General features: G+C 41.5%; 2 protein-coding genes across 4 annotated transcripts in view; one reads left to right on the top strand and one right to left on the bottom strand.

The window, feature by feature from the left end:
• fam184ab (family with sequence similarity 184 member Ab) overlaps positions 1 to 26,485 on the bottom strand; it is a 138,427-nt gene that overhangs the window by 5,176 nt on the left and 106,766 nt on the right. For all 3 annotated transcript variants that reach the window (XM_083562448.1, XM_083562449.1, XM_083562450.1), the window contains exons 14-17: positions 8,929 to 9,113; positions 6,005 to 6,151; positions 2,750 to 2,867; positions 2,425 to 2,529 (exon numbers count right to left, since the gene is read on the bottom strand). In XM_083562448.1, coding sequence (XP_083418574.1) covers positions 2,425 to 2,529; positions 2,750 to 2,867; positions 6,005 to 6,151; positions 8,929 to 9,113 — 555 coding nt within the window. The remainder of the gene's footprint in view (positions 1 to 2,424; positions 2,530 to 2,749; positions 2,868 to 6,004; positions 6,152 to 8,928; positions 9,114 to 26,485) is intronic.
• On the top strand, positions 13,656 to 18,842 carry LOC310737839 (uncharacterized protein). Its single transcript, XM_083562550.1, has 2 exons — positions 13,656 to 15,916; positions 17,606 to 18,842. The coding sequence occupies exon 1, from the start codon at positions 14,006 to 14,008 to the stop codon at positions 14,933 to 14,935; it is 930 nt and encodes a 309-aa protein (XP_083418676.1). The 5' UTR covers positions 13,656 to 14,005; the 3' UTR covers positions 14,936 to 15,916; positions 17,606 to 18,842.

The raw sequence follows: 26,485 nt of genomic DNA, 5'->3' as shown, positions 1-26,485 counted from the left end.
AGAACCCTTGATCTAGATTAGTCTTCCCCAAAAAAACCCTAGTGTTAAGATGATATGTACCCAATCAACGATTGATATGGCTCTATAATTATGTAATGCTTTTACTAAGCACGGATTTGATCCGATTTAGATGAGTTATGGCTTGATGTTGATTTTATTATTCAGATACAAAACTTTATTCTGGATCGTCAGTCTGCATTCAACTTCCGAGCCTTTAATTGCATAAATGTAAGTTAGATCGCTTGTATTCGAAAGGTCTTTAACTGGAGAATGAACGTTTACAATGAACACTAAGCTTCGTTTTTTTATTTCTACAGTCAAGGATTAGAAACCATGGTACATATTCGGTTTATTGATTATTAGATAAACTGATCAGGTCTTTTATCAGATGCAGACACTACAGCCACTACACTTCAGGATACAACATAAACCCAGGATTACTGACTTGGGCTTCCAGATGGAATTTTAAAAGTAAGTAATTTAAAGTAACTTATTATCCCTAACCAGTGATTTAGAAAAAATAACTTGTGTAGGTTTGGCCATATAACAAAATATAGGATTATATCAAAGTTTATCCCCCATCATTCTGCATTATTCTCCATATCCCCATTTCCCCCTTTATTCCCCATCATTCGCTGTTATCCTGATTATTCCCCATTATTTCCCTCTAATTTACAATTACCCCATCATTCTCCATCATTCCCTGTTATCCTGATTATTCACTATTATTCACCTCTAATTTACCATTATCCCTCTTCATTCGTATTATCCCCATCATTTACCATTATCCCCCTTCACTCCCCATTATCCTCCATTAGTCCCATTATTCCCCATTACTCCCCATTATTGTCTCTAATTTACGATTATCCCCCTTCATTCCTATTATCCCCATCATTTACCATTATCCCCCATTACTCCCCATTATCTCCTATAATTTACTATTATCCCCCTTCATTCCCCATTATTCCCCATTATCCTTCATTATTCCCATTATTCCCCATTATTCTCCATTACTCCCCATTATTTCCTATTATCCCGCATTATTCTTCATTATCCCCCCGATTATTCTTCATTATTCTCCATGATTCCCCATTATTCTTCATTATCCCCCATTAGTCCCATTACCCCTATAATTCTTCATTATCCACCATTATTTCCATTACTTCCCATTATCCCTATCATTTCATATTATCCCCCATTATTCTCCATTATCCCCATTATTCTCCATTATCCTCATTAATCTTAATTATTCCCCTAATTACGCCCCATTATTCCCCATTATTCTCCATTATCCCCATAATTGTCAATTATACCCATTATTGTCCATTACCCCCATTATTATCCCTTATACACAGTATTTCCTAATTATGCCCAATTATTCCCCATTATTCCTATTATCCCTATCAATCCTATTATCCATATCATTCCTCATTTCCCCATTTTTCCTATTACTCCCTATCATTCTCATTATTCCTCATTAATCCCTATTTTCCCCATTACTCCCTATTATCCCTATCATTCCCAATTATTTCCTATTATCCTCCCATCATTTACCAATATTCCCTGCTATTATTGTAAATAAATCACCTTATGATGATTTGACAATTTAACATTGTTGTGGTTTAAATCCGAATCAGTTGATCCAGAAGGCTATCAAGGGAACACTATGTGTGAGGCACCAATCTACCTACAGAAAGTATTTGAAAGTTGGGAGAAAAACTGAGATGAAGCACATACAGATATAGGAAGAACCTCAAACAGATTGTTAATTGTAACTTAAGATTGAACCATGGATATTATTAAACTTTCTTCCAAAAGCTTGGACTAGTTCAGACTTACATCCAGTACCAGTCAGCGTTTCTACAAAGTTCTTCCAGATGCCCTTTTGTGTCTCTTGTATAACATCTGACAGTTGTGTAAGGTTTTGGTTGAGGTCATGGACTTGGCATTTTTTCCAGCATTGCATTTTTCCTTTTACTCAGATCTGAAGTGTGTTGGCAGAAAATGTGTTCAAGATATCCTCAAACGTTTGATGAACACTTAATGCATTACGGTGAACATTACTGTACAATAAATGAAAATGACCCGGTTTCAAATCCTTGACCATAGACCGTAGTTAATGCGCTGTATAAAGCTCCTGGAAACAGCTACGCAAGCGCTCCTGTTGCCCATTCAGCAAAAGTGCCAATCATCTGTCCTGTTGGGATGTGCATTTAAAGGCGCATCTGTTCATGAACAAACTGTTATACAGCAAATCTGGCATTTTTCTGATGAGTAACACCAAAGAACCTGACATGCATCTTCATATATTATGAATGGACATGCCAAGGAATATTCCGCCTCACCGCCACCACACATCTGTTTAGACAGAAATGCCAGAAAATCGTTAAAACAGCCCACAGAGAAGAGAGGAAGTTGGCTTACCTTAATGAGAGGGTTAATCACGCCGACGTTGGGATTGGCATTAAACACTTTGTTGAAGTTGGTCTCTCTGTTTACGAGCTCTAGCTGGTAGAACTTCTTGTCATCCTGGACACAACAGGACAAATCTCCATATTAATAGGGATAATTCTAGCTAGGGGATGTTTGGCTTATATCTTACTTTTGCTTTGTAATTTTTTTTAGATCTAATCTTAGACCAACCTTTGGAAGGTTCTGCCCCTATTTCACACACATAAATGCTTGAATGTACATGTAATATAATGCAATAATTGCTACAAATCCTAAATCAACACAGATACACACTTACCACCAGCTTCTTGACCAGGGATTCTCTCTCTGTAACCATATCTTTGAGCTCCGCAATCACTTGCAGATCTTCTGGTCTGCTCTCCCGGTTCCTGAACTTCTCTTCTGTCCCCTCAAGCCTAAAAAACACAACAAAAAAGTTATTTTCTATCTCACAAACAAAAAATTTGCATTGCCTGTTAAATAGGCAATTTGAGTAGTTTGGAACGCCTAATTCAATTAGGAGAATGTTTTTGAGCACTCTGCCAGCTTTTAATTTTAAATCGATGTAAAAATTACATCCTACATCACTGTCGGCACTATAGTCTCGCCCGGTAATTAAAATCAGCAGCACCTCTGAATACCTGTCTCTCTTAAAGAGTCCTATATATTCACACATCCCTTCGTTCTCAGTGTGAAGAGAGTCAATTATGAATCAAAATGTCCTGTGTGACTGAAGTTGTGATCATTCTAGACCCATAATGGACATACAGAATTCATAAGTTAATGCTTTTTCTGGATTTGTATGTATTTTTATGACTACTGTGGGTTTCCATGTCTTTACGTTTCAGTTTCATTCTATTTTAGCCTGCTAGCCACCCATTTGCTCTATAGCTATCTATAAATCTCCCTATTCATCCAGCCATTCATCCAGTCATTCATCCAGTCATTCATCCATCCATCCATCCATCCATCCATCCATCCAATAAGGTATTATTGGATAGTATCTATCTAATTGAATATTATCCATTCATTTCAATATCTATTCATCCAGCCAGATAATTAGAACTCAATCGATCTACATATCTTGCCATCCATCCATTCATCCATCCATCCATCCATCCATCCATCCATCCATCCATCCATCCATCCATCCAATTGGATATTATCCATTATTGAAATTAATGAATATTATCCATTAATTTCAATATCTTATCATCCAGTCATCCAGTCATTTCATCTATAAAAATCTAAATTTGTGTTCATTCAGCCACAAGGGTGTCCAGTAGGGTTAAGATCAGAGCTCAATAGCAGGCCACTCAAGAGCTTTAATTCCAATTTATTTAAACCATATCTTCATTGGGGTTTGTGCATAGGCGCATCATCAAACAGTTTTGGGTCTCGTAGTTTAAGTGATGTAAAAATCTAATACTACCACATCCAAAGACATCCTATACAACTGCATGCCTCCAACTTTGTGCTAACAGTTTGGTTAAGAAGTACATTTGGCTGGAAATATCTTGTAGACTGCTAGCTGCTACCTAGTAAACACTTTTATCCATGCATAGATTGCATAGATTATGCATGCATGGACTTCCTTCAGAGTTCTTGAGTTGATAAACTGTCCTCAAAGTAGAGACCTTCTGCTAGGACCCTATTTCCATGATCCCCACTCAACTCAGCCCTGCCATCATTCCAGCAAATAAAGCTAAACGTGAATACAAACACAGCCATCAAATATACATGAGATCTAAATGGGCTGGAATTAAATGATGGTTTGGGGAAAATTGATTGTCACTGTGATTAATTGCGAGAAAGATGGGGCTGGCGTTAAAAAAGATTTGTGTTGCGCTTAATTAGCGAGCTGCAAATCCAGGTCCTGTGGGGAACGCCCAGGGAACAGTGTGAAAAATACCAGTTAAGACTGCTCCACATGAGACCTCATTCTGTTAGGCACTAAAGGACTCCCTCGTCTTTGAAAAAGTTTACAAGTTGTTAATTTTCTTAATAGGATGTGAAATGAGATGGCACAAGTTCAGCGTCGAAAAATACAAAGCCATGAGACTTAAATGCGTACATGCTTTTCAACACTTCTAACACTCAAACAAACAGAATCTCATATATATATATATATATATATATATATATATATATATATATATATATATATATATATATATATAAATCCCGAAAATCACATTGTCTGAATTTCAAAGAATTTATTTGCAAATTATGGTGGAAAATAAGTATCTGGTCAATAACAAAAGTTCATATCAATACTTTGTTATATTCCCTTTGTTGGCAATGACAAAGATCAAATGTTTTCTGTAAGTCTCCACAAGGTTTTTACACACTGTTGCTGGTAGTCTGCTCCTCTAGAGCAGTGATGTTTTGGGGCTGTCGCTGGACAACACAGATTTTTAACTCCCTCTATGGGGTTGAGATTGGAGACTGGCTAGGCCACTCCTCCAGGACCTTGAAATGCTTCTTATGAAGCCACTCCTTCGTTGCCCGGGCGGTGTGTTTGGGATCATTGTCATACTGAAAGACCCACTCCACTTTTCATCTTCAATGCCATTGCTGATGGAAGGAGGTTTTCACTCAAAATCTCACGATACATGACTCCATGCATTCTTTTCTTTACACGGATCAGTCGTCCTGGTCCCTTTGCAGAAAAACAACCCCAAAGCATGATGTTTCCACCCCCATGCTTCACAGTAGGTATGGTGTTCTTTGGATGCAACTCAACATTCTTTCTCCTTCAAGTTGAGTTTTTACCAAGAAGTTCTATTTTGGTTTCATCTGACCATATGACATTCTCCCAATCCTCTTCTGGATCATCCAAATGCTCTCTAGCAAACTTCAGACGGGCCCGGACATGTACTGGTTTAAGCAGGGGGACACTTCTGGCACTACAGGAGTTAAGTCCCTGGCAGCGTAGTGTGTTACTGATGGTAGCCTTTGTTACTTTGGTCCCAGCTCTCTGCAGGTCATTTACTAGGTCCCCCCGTGTGGTTCTGGGATTTTTGCTGTTCTTGTGATCATTTTGACCCCACGGGGTGAAATCTTGCGTGGATCCCCAGATCAAGGGAGATTATCAGTGGTCTTGTATGTCTTTCATTTTCTAATAATTGATTTCTTCACACCAAGCTGCTTACCTATTGCAGATTCAGTCTTCCAGCCTGGTGCAGGTCTACAATTTTGTTTCTGGTGTCCTTTGACAGCTCTTTGGTCTTGGCCATAGTGGAGTTTGGAGACTGACTGTTTGAGGTTGTGGACAAGTGTCTTTTATACTGATAACGAGTTCAAACAGTGGAGGACAGAGAAGCCTCTTAAAGAAGAAATTACAGGTCTGTGAGAGCCAGAAATCTTGCTTTTTTGTAGGTGACCAAATACTTATTTTCCACCATAATTTGCAAATAAATTCTTAAAAAAATCAGACAATGTGATTTTCTGAATTTGTTTTCTCATTTTGTCTCTCATAGTTGAAGTGTTCTTATGATGAATGAGTGACTATACATCTGAGAAGTTAAGGGTTCAAGGCGTGTGAACTCACAGGATCTGCAGGGCGGAGATTTTGTCCTTGAGTAGCTCCTGGGCTTTGTTGAAGTCGGAGAGCATGTTCTGCGTGTCCCTGTTGTGCAGTGCGTTCAGCTCAGCCATTTCCCGTTCATGCTTCTTACACAGGTCCTGCTCATGAGCCCTGAGAAAACACAAACACACACACACACACACACACACACACACACACACACACACACACACACACTTAGACACACAGTAAGCTTAAGTGGCGAAGCAGAAACCTGGTGTCCTCCGATACATCACCGTCCCCATACACCATCCCAGCGCTGCTCTGCTGCTTTTCTTCTTCTACAATAGCGGCCATGTTTTGTTATAAAAAGCTGTACATAAATCAAGGCATTCACTCATCCTTTTGGATGGGAATGCAGCGTCTTACACACTTCCTTCTGTTTATTTATTGATTTGAATTCAGGACAAACTAAGCACATCCTCATTTCAGGAGCGAGAATTTACACCTTACACACTCATATTTACGCAACCACACACACACACACACACACACACACACACACACACACACACACACACACACACACACACACACCCCTGTCAGATCTACAATGGCTTGTACGTAGAGCAGACTCTACTTTCCCACACTCATTTCTCCACATGAGAGCAGGAGCGATTTGTCACGTGCTATTATTAGCACAAGGCTCAAGATATGCTGCCATGTTTAATAATTGAAAATGAAACCTAGTGTAAAAAAAAGCACATGCAGGCGATGTATAACAGTGTGTACAGCTACGAAGTGAAATAAAAAAGTTTCAAGACTAATTTTGTGTGTGTGTGTGTGTGTGTGTGTGTGTGTGTGTGTGTGTGTGTGTGTGTGTGTGTGTGTGTGTGTGTGTATACAGCCCTAATATATATACATATATTAGGGCTGTCAATCAATCAAAATATTTTTATCCGTTCTAAATGTACCTTTATGAATACTTTTCAGGTTTTTTCTACTCTAATCAACATGGACATAGACAAATATTGATGCAAATGTATGTTTCTTATTAGTGAAACCAAACTTACCATAAAGCATGACGACAAAATATTCTTGTAAATGTTTTAAAGTAATTACGGTGTTTTAAATGACGTAAAATCATCAGGACACCAAACGGGACTTTTGCTATGTTTCCACACGGACGGTTTAAATTGCCGGACGTGTGCATCATGGCGGATTTTGGTGCTTGGTATGAGACTTGGTGCATCAGTAAAACATTAACGTTTAATAATTAAACACTCTTTAGTTAATTTATAATTTTTTTATATCTAAGTAAAGAAAGGACATTGTGAATAAATTCGTGTTGCGTTGTTTTAAATTCGCCTATTTTATATTTATTTATTTATTTATATTTTTTATAAAAATGGTCAAACAGAAATGTTCGCTGTGTTAAAATTTGTGTTAAAATATATAATTATTATTATAATAAAATCAAAGTGTACGTACAGATAATATCTATAATGTATAAAACCTTTTCTCCTGCAAAGACTGAAAGGAGAAACGGAACGCGTGATTACAGAGTGGATTATTTTAGTATATTAGAAATGCATGTGTACCACTTGTGTCTTATTGTGTCGCCATTTTCCAATGAGGCTGGAGGCTGGATTTAAATCTGTATGTTTTTTTTTAACTCTTCACTATGTGTCTTACAACCTGGGACAATGACATTAAAGAAATAACCCTGCTGTATCACACTTACAAACAACAGTAAGTAAGCTACTTAATTTGAGATGTTTGTAGGTAAGTCAAGTGTGATAGATAGACGATTTGATGTCATTATTTAATGCCCTCCTGCCCCAACAACACCTTTTTAAGGCTGTAGTGCTGAGCAGAACTTCGTTGTTGTTGTTGTTGTTGTTGAGATACTTGATTGCTATTTGGTGTTTTGTAAATCTTAGAAATTATAGGGTTCACATTCAGGATGTCAAAGTTGATGCCACATGGTCTTTTTTATTGACAACTAAATTTCTCAAACTGTGGTAAAAACCTGAGCAAATATGATGACTTGGAACTGATAGCCATAATTATCGGAAGCTCCACAAGTTGATACGAATTACGTTGATTATTAACAGTGTGTCCTTAAAGTTGATTGACAACAGATCAGTGAGATGATTGGGTATAAATAGTGTATCCTAGATTGTTGAACAACTCCAGAATAATGTTCCTCAACATCAAATTGCAAAACATCTCAAATTTTTATTTACAGTACATTATATCATTAAAGGTTTAAAAGATCTGGAGAAAATATTATATTTCTGCACAAAGGAACCATTGCAAAAAACAATACTGAAAAGTGGAAAACGATTCTGTGTTCAGGCGAATCAAAAATATATATTTTTCTTTGTGGAAACACCATGTCCTCCAGACTAAAGAGGAGAGGGACAATTAGGCTTGTTATCAGCGCTTAGTTCGAAAAGCATCATGAAACTAAAAACACAACAAAGAACACCCAGAACTGTTGAGCAGCCAGAATCCTGTATCAGACACATATGGGAAAACATTCCTCTCCTAAAACCTTAGCAACTTGTCTCCTCAGTTCCCAGGTGTATACGGGCAGAAGACATGATGCTACACAGTGGTAAACATGGCTCTGTCCCAACTTGTAGCAGCCATAAAAATACAAAAATAACTTATTTTTTCTTTAAAATGGTATATATTCTCAACTTAAAAAAATTACACGCTTTTTTGTTTTATTGTAAATAGAATATTTGCAATAAAATTTGCAAATCATTAAATTTTTATTTACATTTCACACAATGTCACAACTTGTTTGGAATTGAGGTTGTAGAAATTGGTGCATAAGAATATCTTTGGTTCAAAGCCGGCCAAATGGTAGCAAGCGGGATTAAAAAAAAAACTTTTGCTATACTTGTGAACACACAAACACACACACAAACACACACCTGATCTGCTGATTGGCTTCGCTACGGATCTTCAGCACCTCTTTGCCCTTGAGCTCCAATTCTTTGGTGAGGGTGCTGATGTTCTCATTCAGCGTATGGATCTCATGGTCCAGATCAGCGATGTGGTTCTTCCTGCGAGTCACTTCTTCCTGAAGCTCTGAGATACGGCTCAGCAGCTCCCGTTCCTGCAACACACACATACACACTCCATATTTGAAACAACTGCTGTGATCCTGCCATTTCTGTGGCAACACTATATTTGCTGATGCTTTGTGTAAAAAAAAAAAAATGTTTGGATATTTCCTGGAGCAAAATTGATTTAAACCTATGGAAGTAATGTAATGCTGATGGACCATGCTTTTTTTTTCTTGCTTCGTCATTCCTACCGCTTTGGCTCGGATGCTGTATAGGAGCTCTGCCATGGCTGATCTGCTATTAGACTTATCGTTTTTAAATGAAAAGATGGTTATTTTGTGTTAAAAAAAGTGTCAACTTTACTCTAATCTATTCCAAAAATCAAAATGAATTTTGAATGGTTATTAAAAAAGAACTGTCAGTCTGAAGGAAATGAGTGAGAATAAAGGCTAAGCAGCATTCTAAGGAAATCAAAGATAAGGTAATCGCATTTCTTACTAGGAAATAGGGTTTATCATTATATCTAAGAGGTTGGATATGCCAGTAAGCAAGATTGGCTCAACAGTGAGGAAAATGTAAGAACCAGACAGAGACTGGTGTGAAAAGTATGAGGCCAACACTTACTCTGGAGGAGTTACATAGTACAAGGGCATAAAGATCTTTGCGTTATTAAGGAGTGTATTAAAGGTCAAAGGAACCATTGCTAATACTTCAGTTAATACATTTACGGCATTTAGCGGATGCACTTATCCAAAGCGACTTACAGTTATTTCATTTATACTGAACAGGTGAGTGTTAAGGGCCTTGTTTAAGTGCCCAGTAGTGGCAGCTTGGTGGTGCTGGGATTTGAACTCACAACCTTTTGATTAGAACACCTTAACCACTGGGCTACCTTTTAAAATCAACTAGACAGTGAAACATGGTGGTGGCAGCATGCATTTTGTGCATTTTTGGAAGTTTTTATTCTGAAATCCTGAGGTCTTGTCACAATTGGAAACAGAATGGAGCTCCTAGAGCAAATCTGGCAGGAAGAATCAGTGAAAATGTCTCCCAAGCTGTTCTGGTAGTGACAAAGCCAAACTGACTAGAAGCTGTTGTTCCAGGAAAAAGTGGTTGCAAGTCTGAATGGGTCAAATAATTATGCAATTTATTTATTTCTGAAGAATCTGCTGACAAAGAAGAATGTTGTCTTCAAAAATGTACTTTGAACATATCGAATGGCAATAAATTACAGTTTGCAAGTGGCAAATCTAATGACATTTAAGGAAGCATTGTTATGAATTTATCGTCACAATTTCTTAATAGAAATACAATTCAATTTAACGCATTTGCAAATCATTGTATTGTGCTATGCTCAGGGTTGCCAGGTCTGCCCAACAAAATCAGCATAACTGACAAGTAGCTCTAAAATTCTTTCAACAAGGTCCTTAATAATTTCTCATAGTGCACAACCTTTACTCGAATGTCTCCTTGAAGCAACCAAAGATACTACGCCCCAAAATAGCTTTAGTTTAGCAAATCTTGGAAATTAGGTTAACGCATAAATTACGATTTCTGAATGAGATATCTAATATTTTGTCCCCCAGTTCCCCCATGCACTAGACACTACTTTAGGAGCAGTACCCATATAAATATAACCGTGTTATATTATAATAGTAACCTTGATGATTTCAAAATGTCATCATTAACATAAAGGCATCATTACGCATTAAGGAAAACACAAGCAGGACTAGCAGCTCAGAATGATTAAATAGAGTTTGTAGATTAATCAGACAGGCGCTATGTACATAATCTTTCGCTCTAATGGCACTGACTTTTTAAAATGCCAGCACTTCCTGTGGCGCTGAGCCCGGCCTATACTTTCGATTTAGAGTGAAATGAATCTTGCTTAATCGAATTATAGTCTGCTCATCTGGTTTCACTTTTTTCTGTAAATATCATTTCACACCTCACAAGAAACTTAATAACGAACAATAATAATGAGTCCTGGAGCTATAAGTGTGTGTTGGTACTCCTCGGGTCACTGGGTCTATTAGTCCAAGAAGGAAAAACTTATATCTAGTATGTCAGAATGAGGGAATAATACATTGCCCAGATGGACTACAGCCAGAAATTCTACACCTACAACGACTGCTAATGTGTATAGTTTCGTCTGTTCCAGAAGAAAGCCGAAGACATGATGCAATGAGATTGTATGCTTTGCATCATGAGCAGATCCTATCTTTCTCCACGGTTTAGACTTTGAATGACTTTGGTAGAGCTAAATCACATTTCCAGAACTAGGGCAGCTCATCTTTATAAATTCTTTGCAAATTTCTATTGGGATTTCGAATTCTTACTAGTGGTGAGTGGATTATATTAATTTTTCGGACCAAAAGACACTACTTTTCCCCCATGTTTTGAACCCCGCGGCTTAAACAACGAAACGGCTAATTTATGAATTTTACTGGGTTTTCTCGTTTTTCACAAACTTCAAGCGAAATAACTGAACCCCATAACATTAGACCAATGAAATTTCCGAACGGAAACGAAAAAACGCACCTCACCTGTGTTCTGAGCTGCACGGCATCGGGAGAAAAAACTTCCATCGGGTGATTTTTAAATGCATGACGATGCCAAAAGATAAACTCCCGAGAGAAATAGTTGTGAAAGGAAGGAGGAAGACAGTGAACAATGACTTTCTTGGTCGGCTACTGTTTAGATACAAGCTGTATATAAATTGTTTTCTCGCCACGGCAACTGTGAGTGTTTCTTTTGTTGAACTGATTGAATAAACTATGATTGAGTTATTTCCGCTTCCGCGTCCTGTCCATCAGCCTGACAGGCTTATACACAGGTGCGGCTTATTTATGTTAAAAATACAAATATTTTTAAAATTCAGTGGGTGCAGCTTATATACAGGTGCGCTTAATAGTCCGGAAATTACGGTAATTTAAATTATGAATCAACGCATGAATGTGTAATTATTTTTGAATGAAAGAAAATTTATAGAAACACGTATATTGAATTTTGACGTTCATTGCCCTGTAAAGAAAATGATTTTCCTGACGTTCGACAGAATGTCCTATAAACTTTCTTGCATACGAGCAGAGAGCGAGAGACGATGACGGGAGACGTCTTCAGAGCTGCTAATGTTTAATGCAGTCTGACTTTCCTGATCTATAAAGGTTAGAAAAGTCCTCGTGCTCAGTGGCTGATGATGACCAGAGAACCCTGCATTCATCAGCGGCTGTAAATGACACCGGAAAAGAGAATGCGTTTTAGCTATTTATCTTTAAAAGGATTCGGCAGCACTGTGAGTCATAAACATGCACATTAATCATGTTTGTAAGAGGAGCTGAGTTTGGTGTAAGGATGATGGAGGAGAGATGTTCTGTCCACAAGATCTAAGCTCCACATTTATCAAACTGTTCATCAGCACTAATGCACTCAGGGAATGTTAAGTGAGCATCGAAATCAAAAGAGAAAGAGAGAGAGGTCAGGAGAGAGAGAGAGAGAGAGAGAGAGAGAGAGAGAGAGAGAGAGAGAGAGAGAGAGGGGGAGAGAGAGGAGAAATGAAGAAAGCATATGAGAAAGGAAGAGAGATAGAGAGCAAAAGAGAGTAAGAAGGAGAGAGAGTGAGAGAGAAGAAAGCGAAAGAAAACCTAAGAAAGACAGAAAGTGAGAGAAAAAGCAAAAGAGAGAGAGAGAGAAATAGAGAAAGAAAGAGAGAAAGTGAAAGGAAAAATGAAAGTGAGTGAGAGACAAAAAGAGAAAGTGAGAGAGAGAGAGAGAGAGAGAGAGAGAGAGAGAGAGAGAGAGAAAAAAAGAGAGACTCAAAATTAATGCTTTTGACAGCAGCTTGCAGTCAGTGCACAGTAGTAACACCGGGCGCCAGTTCTTCAGGTGAGTCAGGTCTCCCTTTTTTCTTGGTAGCAGGGTCAGGACGGCTTTCCTGCAGCTCGACGGGAGCTGACCACCCTTCACACTGTCCTGTAGGACCTCCAGCACGTCCTGCACTATTATTGCCCAGAAAGCTGTGTAAAATTCCACAGGAAGACCATCTATACCTGGCCCCCGCCCGTTCTCCATACCATGAAGCGCTACATGAAGCTCAGCCAGTGTCAGCTCCCTGTCCATCTCACTGACCACTGACTCTGAGAGCTTTGGCAGGTCCTTAAGGAAGCTCTCCTCCACTACCTCTGCCCCTGAACTCTCACTGCTATACAGTTTTGAGTAGAATTTTAGCAGGCTCTGACACAAGATCCCCTAAATCTTTTCGCACAATATGCATGAATCTTTTCTGTCCATTCGTTTTTTCTAAACTGAAGAAGGACCAGACTTTTGGCCATCATTTTGGTCTTTTTACTTTCGAGGACTTTAGTGTGCCCCCAATTTTATGTGGCCTCCAAATGCTGGAGTTCCACTATCTCTATCTCCAGAGCTTTCAAAGATCTGGCAATGCGACACTGAGAGTTTACTGTTGACAGAATTCTTTTATTTGTGCTTCTTTTTCTAACTTCGCTCGGTGTTTCACTATGGGAATCGCTTTGGGCGTGACCAACTACGGAAGCTCTTATGACACCACGTCTGTCTTGACAGACAGGTCTAACATCATTCGCGCTTTCTTCCCGTGAGGGACTACACTAAGCTCTCTCAGCACATCCAGTTCTCGGCTGTTTTCGCTCAACTGTTCATCGTGCGGGCCGTCATTGGATTCCGCCACCGAACGCGAGATCAGTCATACAGGATCGTGCTGAGCATCATCACGGAATAGCGTCCGCGTCGAGGCCAGCTATTTCTATTCCGACCTGCTGGGTATTTAGTTACACGGTAGGGACATAGTAGCGTCAAGCTATTACAGGCTTAGCGCGTCAAGGCGAAGCCTTCGAAGGGCTAACTACCCTGCGAACATCGGCAGACTAACGTGTTGTGACGAGTCTAATATTCTCCGTACTCAGCCATGTCGACGGTCATCCCCCCCACCAAAGGGAATGAGTCGAAGATCAGGGAGGCTGCATCCCGCCCGTGTCCATCATCATGTGGAGCAACCATCTCGGGCAGGGACCCTCACCCGATGTGCATCACGTGCATGGGCCCGAAGCACGCTCAAACGTCGCTCGCGGACCCGCAAGCATGCGCTCACTGCGCGTCATTGCCGGTGAAACATTTGGAGAGACGGCTGAGAGTAGCGGTGGCTAACCAACAGGACCCGTGCCTGTCTGGCGCCGCCGCGAGGTCTACGGCCGTTGAACATCAGCCGCGAGCTACCACGAGCTGGGCGGACCTGATGGAGGCCGAATCGCCGGTCATGCCGCCTCTGTTCGGCGACCTCCTTGCGGAGGATGAGGAACGACCGTGCGACGAGGACGCGGATGCGAACTCAGACCTCCTCGACTTGGACATGGAGGACGAGGATGAGGACGACAGTGGTCCCTTCCCGGCTCAACAGTCGAGGCCCCAGAGCGCGGGCGATGCAACCTCACAGGCTGAAGGTAACCTGCACGAGGTATGCAAGCGAGCCGCGGCTAAGCTAGGACTAGCGTGGCCCGCGGCCCAGGACGCGGAGGGAGCTGTGAGAGACCTTTACGACGGGAAAAGGCTGCCGCCTGCTCAACCTGCTACTAGACAGCTCCTGCCCGCCGTGCCGGCTTGCATGAAGGAAATGGCCCGTTACTGGTCGAGCCCCTTCAAGAGCAAGCTTCCAGCAAAAGGGTGCTCCAAGCTGAAGATTCAAGGGATGGAGGAGCTGGGGTTGGCCGGACCCCCAGCTGTGGAGCCTTCGGTGGCTTATCACCTCCATCCGAATCGGCGTTCTATCTCTGCCTCCTCTCAAATTGCGCTGCCTGGAAAAATCAAGAGATTGACGGCGTCCATCCATCAGAGGATGTAAAAAATACGCAGCGCAGTCAGTGTGCTCGCTAAACGCGGTGACGTTACCGTCCGCGTACCAGGCGGAGATTTTGGAGGAGATGGGACGACAGCTCGACACGGGAGTACCGAACCCGGTACTTTGGGACGAGATCTGTGTGGTGAACGACCTAATCCTGCGCTCTTCACGAGGCGCGGTTCAGGGCTGCGGCCGCGTGATGGGCTTGGCTGTGTCAGGTGAGAGAGCGTTGTGGCTTAACCTGTCAGGCTTGGGTGACACACAAAAAGCGGAAGTCATGGACGCTGCCCAAGGCCCCCGCTAAAGGTCTGTTCGGTCCAGCTCTGGAAAAGATGAGAGAAACCAGCACTCTCAGGAAACAGGAGGATGAAGCATTCAACCTCTGTTTGCCTCGTAAGCTGTCTCAGAACCCGCCCCCTCAGCCAGCGCGACGGGGTTTTGCCGCAGCCGCGGCTGCGAGAGGGAGACCGATGAGCGCGAGAAGTGCGAGATCGGCTCCCGGCGGACAACAAGCTGGCCAACATCCGAGATCGGACGGCTCAGGACCGTGGGGAAAGCATTCATTTGCGGCCGTAGCGGCGAGAAACCGTCCGCCCCACCCCGAGGAGCGGAAGAAGAAGCGTGCTACCTAACACGCGAATGTTCTCCGATCCTCCTTTCTCCGCCGGCGAAGAAAAGGAGAAGAGAACATGGCCCGGTTCTGAGTTCTGTAGGGGCTTCATCCCTAGTTTCTCCTCGGGTTCGAGGAATGAGGGAAAATGTTCAGTGTCACCAAGCACTCATGACATGTGTTCACTCGCACGTCAGTTCGGACGATTGCGCAATAAAACTTTCACCATCGCATCCAAGCCACCGGCTGAGGGCGATGTGTTCAGACACAAAAAACAAAATAAATGTTACAATTTCGCATCCAGGCGATCAGCCGAGGGCGATTGTGCACAAGAATCCCGAAAGTTCAGCGTGCACCCCCCCAGTTTCGCCGCTGTCTCTTCGTCCGATCTTGGACTTGCGTGTGTTAAACAAGCACCTGAGAAAATATTCATTCAGAATGTTGACACACAAAACGCTCTGTCGGTCGATCCGTCCAAACGATTGGTTTGTGACGATCGATCTATCGGACGCGTATTTTTTTACATAGACGTTTACCCGTCACACAGAAAATATTTGAGGTTTGCACACAGAGGCACTGCCTACGAATTTTAAACCATTCCGTTCGGTCTGACTCTCGCTCCGAGAACTTTTAGCAAGTGTGTGGAGGCGGCTCTTTTGCCATTGAGAAACAGCGGGATTCGGATTTTGTCTTATATAGACGATTATCTGATATGCTCCTCGTCAAGAGAGCGAGCGATCAGAGATGCGGAGAGCGTGATCACGCATCTCTGCAGCTTGGGTTTCAAAATAAACAGGGAAAAGAGCCGCTTGTATCCCGCGCAGCGCGCGGAATATCTAGGATTCAGTATAGATTCCCTCTCCTATCGTGTTACGCTGACGGAGAGAAGAATCGAATCTCTCATACAGTGTCGCTCCCGTTTTCGGGCAGGGACGAATGTCCCGTTCCGAGTGTGCCTACGAATGCTGGGTTTAATGGCTTCGGTGATTTCTGTGGTGCGTCTGGGACTTCTCATGATGAGAGATTTTCAGAGATGGGTCGCGCGGTTGCGCTTATGTCCCCGACGTCATCTCAATCGGCCGGTCAAGATAACGCACGCGTGCGTCTTAGCGCTCCACCGATGGGGATGCCCTGCGACTCTTCGGTCGTGGATTCCCTTGGGGGCGGTGTCGTCGAGTGTTACTATGACGACAGACGCGTCTTTGACGGGCTGGGGCGCGACCCTTATGGGCAGAGCTGTGAATGGCGTTTGGCCTCCGCAGCTGATCTCGAGTCATATAAACTACTTGGAGTTGTTAGCGGTGTTTCTAGCTCTGAAACTTTTTCTCGCTCCCTCCAGTTGCATCAGTTGGCAAGAAAACTGATAATGTGGTGCGACGCGAGGCTTTTATCCATCAGAGCGACTCATGTTCCAGGAATATGGAACAAGGGTGCAGATCTGTTGTCCAGGGGAAACCCCCTGTACGGGGAATGGAAACTGCACGTTTAGGTGGTGGAGCAGATATGGCAGAGATACGGCCGGGCTGCCGTAGATCTCTACGCCTCGCGAGAAAACGCTCAGTGTCCTCTGTACTTTTCTCAAGGGACAGAGATGCACCGTTGGGTGTGGATGCGTTAGCCCGACCATGGCCAAACGTTCTTCTCTACGCGTTCCCTCCGCTGAGCTTGATCTCTCCTACTCTAGCCAGGGTCAGAGAACTCAGCTTGTCACTGATTTTGATAGCTCCACGCTGGGCGTCCAGACACTGGATCGCAGAAATAGTTCAGCTGCTGTCGAATCAGCCGTGGCCGCTCCCTCCACGGAGGAACCTTTTGTCCCAGGCAGGCGGGGAGATTTATCATCCGCACCCGGACAGGATAGCTCTATGGGCCTGGCCCGTGAGAGGTGGATCTTGAATGTGGCAGGTTTGCCACGATCGGTTATACACACTATCCAGAGTGCTAGGGCCTCGTCTACTCGCATGCTTTATGACAATAAGTGGCGAGTTTTTGAGGAGTGGTGTGGCCGTGGTCGCATTGTCTCCTTTCAGTGTTCTGTGGGAGACATTTTGTGCTTTCTCCAGGATTTTTTGCTGGATAAAGGGAAAGCTTTTTCTACTTTAAAGGTGTATCTGGCGGCTATTTCTGCGTGTCATGTCGGGTTTAATAACGAACCTGCGGGTCGGCACCCTTTGATTAGTCGGTTTATGAAAGGTGCACGCCGTAAGAGGCCGGTGTCTCGACGGCTAGTGCCTCAGTGGGATCTGTCCTTGGTTTTGGAGGCCCTTTCTCATCACCCTTTTGAGCGGGTGGATGGCATAGGGCTGAAATTTCTTTCTCTTAAGACAGCACTGCTTGTGGCTCTAGTGACTGCAAAGCATGTTAGCGAGCTGCAGGCCCTGTCTGTCAGTCCATCCTGTTTGCAGTTTGCCCCTGGGCTCACGAAAGTTTCCTTTCGCCCTAACCCGGCGTTTGTACCTAAAGTGGTGGATTCTTCTTATAGATGTCCCGTTACAGAACTTTTGGCTTTTCACCCTCCTCCGTTCTCATCTCAGGAGGAGGAGAGGTTGAGTTCCTTATGCCCAGTGCGGGCTCTCCGTACATACGTCAGGAGAACAGCGGATTTCAGAAAGTCTGACCGGCTGTTTGTGTCTTGGGCTACCCCCCACAAAGGGAAGCCATTGTCGAGACAACGGCTGTCCCACTGGATTGTAGAGGCTATATCTCTAGCGTATGAATGCGGTGGTTCTCAAGCACCTGAGGGTCTGAGGGCCCACTCGACTAGAGGGATGGCGACTTCATGGGCCCTGCTTAAGGGAGTTTCTGTTCAGGAAATTTGTGCGGCGGCCGGTTGGGCCACGCCACACACCTTTGTGCGGTTTTATAGACTAGATGTGTCTGAGTCATCCTTGGCACATGCGGTGCTGGGAGCCAGACGTCCTGTGCCCATGTGATTGGGTGTAGCGGGATCATGTGCAATCCGGGAGTGGTCTATATCTCCCATAGTGAAACACCGAGCGAAGTTAGAAAAAGAACGATGGGTTACTTAACGTAATCCCGGGTTCTTTGATAACAGAGTGAGGTGTTTCACCAGCACTTCCCTCCTTGCACGAGGACGGGAAGAAATCTCGTTGCAATGATGTTAGATGGGGTCGACCTGAGAGATAAAGGTAGGGCGGAGCCTGATCTCAGGTCGACCTGTCTGTCAAGACAGACGTGGTGTCATAAGAGCTTCCGTAGTTGGTCACGCCCAAAGCGATTCCCATAGTGAAACACCTCACTCTGTTATCAAAGAACCCGGGATTACGTTAAGTAACCCATCGTTTTCTTACATCCCACCACTGCTGTCGGGGGTTAAAAGCTGCCTTCTCCAGTTTAAAACAATTCCGTTCAAAAATTTAAGACTCTCTAAAGTTAGCATCTTCTAGAAGTACAGTATTAAAATGCCAGTATGTGCTCTTAGGTTTTATATTCTTTTTACAGATGGTACACTGAAACATGCTGAGATGCCTACTGGAGAAATAAACCACTGCAAAAAAAGTCAGTTGATGCTTAAAACCATAAAACCAGTCTAATCTCGCCAGGGAGAGCGTGTTGTCTATAGAGTGGGGCCCAGGTGTACTGTCTCAACTATGTCACAGAGATCCAGGGCCTCTACCATCTCCCACATGTGCTTACGGGAAGCTAAATGATAAATTACCTCATTCTCATAAAAAACATTCACTTTAAAAGCCTCCCATTTAAAAAAATTTCTGCAGTGAAAGAAACAGGAATAAAATTGTGATTAAAAAGCAAGGCAGCACCACCACTATGTGATGTGTTGTGACTTTAAATTGTCAACCCGTTCCATTCCCTCACCCAGTCAGCAGCATTGTTGGTATGGCTGTGGGTTTCCTGCGGCAAAACAACGTCAGCGTGCTTTTGCTTTATGAGCTAATATAACTTTGCTGTTTTTCACGTATTCCATTGCTCCATTTATGTTACGACTCGCAACTTGGACTCCATTCATTAAAATGTAAATGAATAAAACAAACAAATGCTAAAACACACCACACACTATCAGTCTTCATCTGAGTTTTCCCTATTGACTTCCGTTTTCAGTTTCTTTATACATTTAGTACTTCAATACTTTGAACAGGGGCTTATCTTCCGTCTCTTGGTGGCGGCTCTGCACCCTTGTGACTGCTTCTGTCAGTGCAGGCAGCACCAGCACTGCTCCAGAGACCTCTGTGACTTTTCAGGTTTTTTTTCTGCGCCCGGGTTCAGCCGAACAGGGCTTCTCCCTGTCTTGTTCAGTCAAGCAGGGCTTCTCCCTGTCTTGTTCAGACTAACAGGGCTTATTCCAATTTCGTTCAGTCAAGCAGGGCTTCTCCCAGTCTTGTTTAGACTAGCAGGGCTTCTCCCAGTCTTGTTCAGACTAACAGGGCTTATCCCAATTTCGTTCAGTCAAGCAGGGCTTCTCCCAGTCTTGTTCAGCCGAACAGGGCTTCCCCCCAGTCTTGTTCAGTTAAACAGGGCTTCTCCCTGTCTGGTTCAGTTGAGCAGGGCTTCTCCCTGTCTGGTCCGGCCAAGCAAGGCTTCTCTGGGGTGGATATGCTGGGCTCAAGTCTGAGCTTGGGATTCACCCTCCCTGGGCCTTGGTGCAGCAGCAGTTGCGGGGCTTTTAGCGGGTGGGCTGAGCTGTAGCCGCAGGGGTAACGTCTCCAGCAGTCTCAGCTGCGTCTTGCCCCGGTCACTTGAAAACACCGGGGTCACTCTGTCTTTCAGGACAGGTGCGAACAAGATTTCCAAGATTTAACCACATTAAAAACATTTAATTTCAGCATCAGTAGAAACTGATGTTGTAGTCAAAGCCCTCAATCCTAAACTTAAAAACCATGTTTAGCTCAAGACCTTCATTAAGGACCATAAAAGTTATTCTTCTGAAAGAAGAACCAAGTGACATTAGACAACATGACTTTTTTAGCAGGAGAACTGAGGGGAGAAACAAATATACATTCGTTGTTCAAAACAATTCCTTTCTGGATTAGTTTGGTCACTTTATTAAGACTAAAAAAACAACAACAATAGCACTGTTCATACGAGAGGCAGAGACCATGTTCTCATGCCCCACCACAAGTTAAACCGAGATGTTTAAGGAAAAATTTGCGATAAATGGCGAAAGACGTAGCTCAGAGAGAACACAAGAAAGAGAGAGAAAAAAGTCAGTGAGAGTAAAAGCAAAAAAAGAGAGAAAAAGAGAGGGTACGAGAAAAAGAGCGGGATTAAAAAAAGACAAAGAGAGAGATAGAGGACTAGTGCACAGTAAAGTGGCACACAGCTCGGCTGATTGTCATGAAAATAAACTCGATGCTTCATGCTGCGGCTTTGACCGGTCCGTCGTCCACAGCTCATTACACCAGACACACACTGATGTCTCACAGGGGAACGATCGATGAAGATGAGAGGGAAAGAAAAATGAGGAAAGGAAAGCACGGAGGAGAAAATAATAAAAAGAGACAGCAAAGCAAAAATGCAAGTAAGCAGGAGAGATTAAAAAGCTGTACGGCAGAAAGAGGGAGAGACTCTCAAGAACCAGAAGTGAGGGTGTAATTACTTTAAATCACCCACGTATCGAGCTCAGACACTCGCAAGGCTTTATTCCTGCTCTCGCAGTCAGCCATCTTTATTAACAGCTGCCTGGATGGGAGAATAACTGCATATTGGGCAGCAGTGGCTTCTCTTTGATTGTACACTAGAAGGTTTATTGAAGGTGTATGATATCATGAGGGAAACAACATGAACTTCCAAAAAGCTACAACCAGGTTCTTCCTCTTAAACTGCATACTTACGATAAATATCGTCAATTTTATCTAGAAATCAAATTCAAAAGACTTCTATTATCTGGTAATAATAATAATAATAATAATAATAATAATAATAATAATAAAAAATAATAATGATCATAATATTAGTAATTATTTAATTCTATTGGTAGACGATTATATATAATATTAAGTATTATTTAAAAAAAATAAAACTACAGTTATTTGCCAAAAGAATAAAAAGAGACATGAGATAAGTAGTAATTGTCCAGAAAACAAATGTAATAACATTATATAATAATTATTATAATTATATAACAGGAAATGCCAGTGTCTCGTCTTTATCTGAGTGTTTTACTATTTCAGGAAACTTTACAACTATTGGTGATTATTTTGTTCTATTAGTAATAATAATGATGATAATGATGATAATAATAATAATAATAATAATATTGGTTATAATTTTGTTCTATTGGTAGATTGTTGTGTATAATATAATATAATATAATATAATATAATATAATATAATATAATATAATATAATATAATATAATATAATATAATATAATATAATAATTTTATAACAAGAAAAGGCAGTGTTTTTATTTTATCTGAGTATTTTAGTATTTTGGGAAACTACATTTTAATGTTATATACAATACCTGTAAAAAGTATGAAATTACTGAGTCACATGAGAGACATGCATGTTCCTTTTGTTTCTATGCAACAATCTGGGTAATGTAATGTTATGAAGATTTTCTCTGTCCAAGCAAATATATAAATGTCCAGATGTTCCACATTATTTCCATTGAAAAAATCCTCCCTTAGCATGAAGAACAGCTTTACACACTCTCTGCATCTGGACAGTTCATTTTACCCGTGTCTCTTGTAAAACTTGAAAAACAAAGACGCTCTTCACTAGTTCATTAGATTTTCACACGATTTCTTTTATGTGATCCAGTTCATCCCAGAGCAGTTCAACAGGATTTTGGTGCGGTGGCTGGGCAGGTCTTTCCATGACATATAAACACTCCAGATGACTGTTTGCTCTCTAAATAACGCTTACAGAGCCCGGACGTATTCGTCGCTTCGGCTCATCATCTTGTTGTATAATGAAGTCGGTTCCAATTAGCCGCAGTCCAGGCAGAACAACATGGTGTTGAAGTATGGAATGGAAGCCATGTTGGTTCAGATTTCCTCTCACTTTCTGGAATACAGTAATTCTCCAAAACAACCCCAAACCATTAAGTCTGCACCTCCATGTTTGACTGTGGGGGTGAGGCAGTCGGATCACATCTTCTCTCCTGTTTTAAGTTATATAAGTTTTTCTGTTAGAGACCAAAATGTCACATTTGGACTTCACAAACCTTTCTTCGAGTCATTTATTGTGTTTTTGCCTTTTATTTTACTTGTTGCATAGAAACAAAAGAAACATGGGCCTCCCAAAATGACTATTGTAATTTCCGGACTATAATTTGCACCCATATAAAAGCCGCACCTACCGAATTTGACAAAGATTTTTATTTTAAACATAAATAAGCCGCACCTGTCTATAAGCTGCAGGTCTACACTGAAACTAATGAACTTTACACAGGCTTTAACGAAAGACAGTGTCTGTTACACGGTGTAATGGGTGAAATATGTTGTGGCTCCTTTAAGAGCAGAGCGGCATTTTGGGAATAGCCTGCCGCCGCATTTTTCCGCTATTACTGCATGTGTGAAAGACCGAGGAATATGTCCTTATTATTTTCTGATGCTCATTTCTAAGTTTCTTTGACTAACCCGTAACGCTGTTGCCAAGAAAAATAAAAAAGCACAAGTTTTGGAAACCTGTCTGTGCTTATATGATTTCTGTTGTAACTGGAGTTAGTGAGCTCTCCCTTCACCCAGACTCAACGCGTTACAACGGCTTGTATCTAAACAGTAGCCTACTAAGAAAGTCATTGTTCACTGTCTTCCTCCTTCCTTTCACAACCATTTCTCTCAGGAGTTTATCTTTTGTCATTGTCGTGCGTTTAAAAATCTCCATTGGTGAAAGTTTTTTCTCCCGATGCCGTGCAGCTCAGAACACAGGTGAGGTGCGTTTTTTCATTTCCGATCGGAAATTTCATTGGTCTAATGTTATGGGGTTCAGTTTTTTGGCTTGAAGTTTGTGAAACCAGGAAAAACCCAGGAAAAATCCATAAATTAGCCGCTTCGTTGTTTAAGCCGCGGGGTTCAAAACGTGGGAAAAAAGTAGCAGCTTATAGTCCGAAAAAATACGGTAGTTGTTTCCAAACGTATGACTTTTTACTCCACATTATTAAGGAAACATGCAGGTGTTTCTCAATACTTTGAAATAAAGACAAACAGCATGAAATAAGAAGCTGTGGTGAGAGCACAAGTGTATCCCTGGAGTTGAAAGTGTGTGTGGAGTAAGGGTTTTCTCACTGTGTGTGTGTGTATCTATAGGAAACTCTCTTCTTTTAAAGGTTTGATGTGCAGAAGAAAGAAACACTGACCTGGAGGTTGTGGGATTCTAGTGTAGTTAAAAGATAAAAAGAACAAGGAGATAAATATCAAAACTAGTTGTTTTTAACTAAAGAAACACCTTTACAAATGAAAATAAAAGAACAAAAAAGCTAACAAAAAAACAAACAAAAAAAACCCCCACTATAGTCCATGACTTACGGAAGTCCTAAGATTTTATATTTTATATTTTAAATATTTTCTTTGTTGTTTTCTTGTAATCACGTCTTGATTTTCTTATGATCTCGACATATTAAACATTGTTTCTTCATGTACATGTCATCAGTACTTAATTTTTATCTGTATTTGGCATAAGTGCATGTTCTAGAGGCAGCATCATGGACAATAACCGTAACCACCTGGACACGCCTGTCTGGGCTCGTCCACCGAAAAACAGCTTTAGTTACTCGAGCTCACGAGTAAACAAGAAAAAAGAAATTATAACGCATGGTCTCCTCGGACTTCCGTAATGACTTGAGTCTAATGTGAGTTATGTACTTTCACACTCCTCTTTCTTCTTCTCCATCTTCCTTTCTTGTTAGTTTAGCGTGTTTATTCTCCGCCTATCAATCGATCGTTGCGGTAGTTTTACTGTAGAAAGATCATTACTCATAATCTTACATTCCAGTGCTCATGTAAGTTCTCAATCTTCAGTGTTCTGTATTGTTTAAAGACTATAATCACACTCTTGATATCACCCAGATGAGGATGGGTTCTTCTTTAAAGTCTGGTTCCTCTCAAGGTTTCTTCCTAATAACATCTAAGGCAGTTTTTCCTGGTCACAGTCGCCACGGCTGCTCATCAGGGATAAACACACATCGTTCACCTTAACTGTTAAATTCTGTAAAGCTGCTTTGAGACAATGTCTGTTGTAAAAAGCGCTATAGAAATAAACTTGACTTAACTTGTTTCCCAGACGTGTTTTTACACAGTAAGAGATATGATTTAAAATGTACAGTACTTGAAACAAAACATAATTAATTGAAAGTAAAATAACAGATTTAAAAAACTACTTTTGAAAAGTAGAAAAACACCAAAAAAATGACTCAGAATTTCAGAATCAGCAATTAGATGGGATGCTCATTCACACAATCACATTTAAAAGAATGGTTACGACCTGTGTATAAGTAGTGCATTAAGAAAAACAGATTTAATGTTTTATAGAGAATCTTCATTGCATTGATGCCCTTATTTTTGTCACAGAATTGAAGCTGAATCATTTACTGACTCAGTATTTTGTCAAATTTAAGATGTGAAATGGTGGCTATAGCCTGAAATATCTACATCTTTTTTTTTTTTTTTCATAAGTTAGTAAGATATTGGATATAAAAGTGGAAGGCCATCAGAGCCAGTAAAGCATTCCCTGCTGACTTTAACAATATCAGATACTGCGTTTTAATATTTTTTTGTCCATAAATATGTATTAAATTATTCCCATTAGTCTATTCTCTTTATTTCATAGTGTTTTATAGTGTTAAGTGTAAGCTTCAGTTAGAGCTTCTATCCAATCTGATTCTAGCTGTCATGTTGTCAGGGTCAAAGGCATCTGTGAACACTGCAGGCGTCCTATTGATCCAAATCAATGGTGCTTGAAGCTGCTGCTTTAACTAATCAAATTGAGATTTGTTTACTCCAAGGCCCTCTACAAGGCATCTAATCACATTGACATTTTCACGTCCTTTGATCGGACGGTCAGAGAGCGCACCAGTCAGAGCTCGCAAACCGCATCTGTAGCAAAGTGTACAAGCTCGAATATTTGCGTGTGAATTTAGAAGCTGTTTTTTTTTCACTCTACAATGACTGACAGAAAAGAAGAAATGTATTTAGATTTACTAGACGAAGCTTTCAAGAAAAGCCGTGAAGCTTTTCCGTGAACCGTTTATACTTTTGCATTTTTTCCTCCATGGAATTTCCACAATTTTGCCTTCATTTCAAATCCCCAGGAAAACCATAATGCACAGAAAAAAAACAGACAGAAAACCCGGGGTGATTTTGTGAGGTTGATATCGATGCTTCTGCTAGAGACGACTGATGGATTCTATGGCCGTGGTGTCATAATAATGGTATTAAGAGGTGGATCGTTTCAGGCGGGACACCACTGAAGGCCAAGGTGTGATATTTTGGGGGATATTTATAGATGCATACTCGCATCAAAACCATTCACGAAGAGAAATCGTACATGCTGTGTGTGTGTGTGTGTGTGTGTGTGTGTGCCGTCAGTGCAGTCTGGTGAATGTGAGATTATTAAAAAGCTCTAGTTCTAACTACAGCGCTTAACCGGGTTCAAAACAAACTGAATTTTCGTAATAAACAGAACATCTGGACGAGCCATCTGCAGGACGTGATCACGAGAGCTGATGCGGTGCTGACATCGGCGATGGTGTGGCTTAAACAGAAAACAGACCCTGCTGTGGATTTCACAGCGCTCCAGCCTCGAACAGTGTAAACAACCATGATGTAATGTTTACTCGCTCGGCAAAGACGGTTCGTGTCTTCGGGTTTCTAAAAAGCGGAGGTTAGAGACAGAGAATGGCAAGGACAAATGAGTGTGCTTTCGTAGCATGAGAGCCACAGGGGGTTATTAATACTCTGTGAATATGTGTCTCTACTAAATATGACTAATTTTCTTAGTCGGCAGTCCTGACAGATCGT

The sequence above is a fragment of the Silurus aristotelis genome (genome assembly GCF_946808225.1).
Source record: "Silurus aristotelis genome assembly, chromosome: 15".
Taxonomy (NCBI): domain Eukaryota; kingdom Metazoa; phylum Chordata; class Actinopteri; order Siluriformes; family Siluridae; genus Silurus; species Silurus aristotelis.
Note: the sequence above shows the minus strand (reverse complement) of the source record. Positions and strands in the feature narration are given on the sequence as shown.

What these genes read in the sequence shown, in the direction of transcription:
- LOC310737839 (XM_083562550.1), top strand. Translation starts at nt 14,006, where the DNA reads ATGTCGACGGTCATCCCCCCCACCAAAGGGAATGAGTCGAAGATCAGG.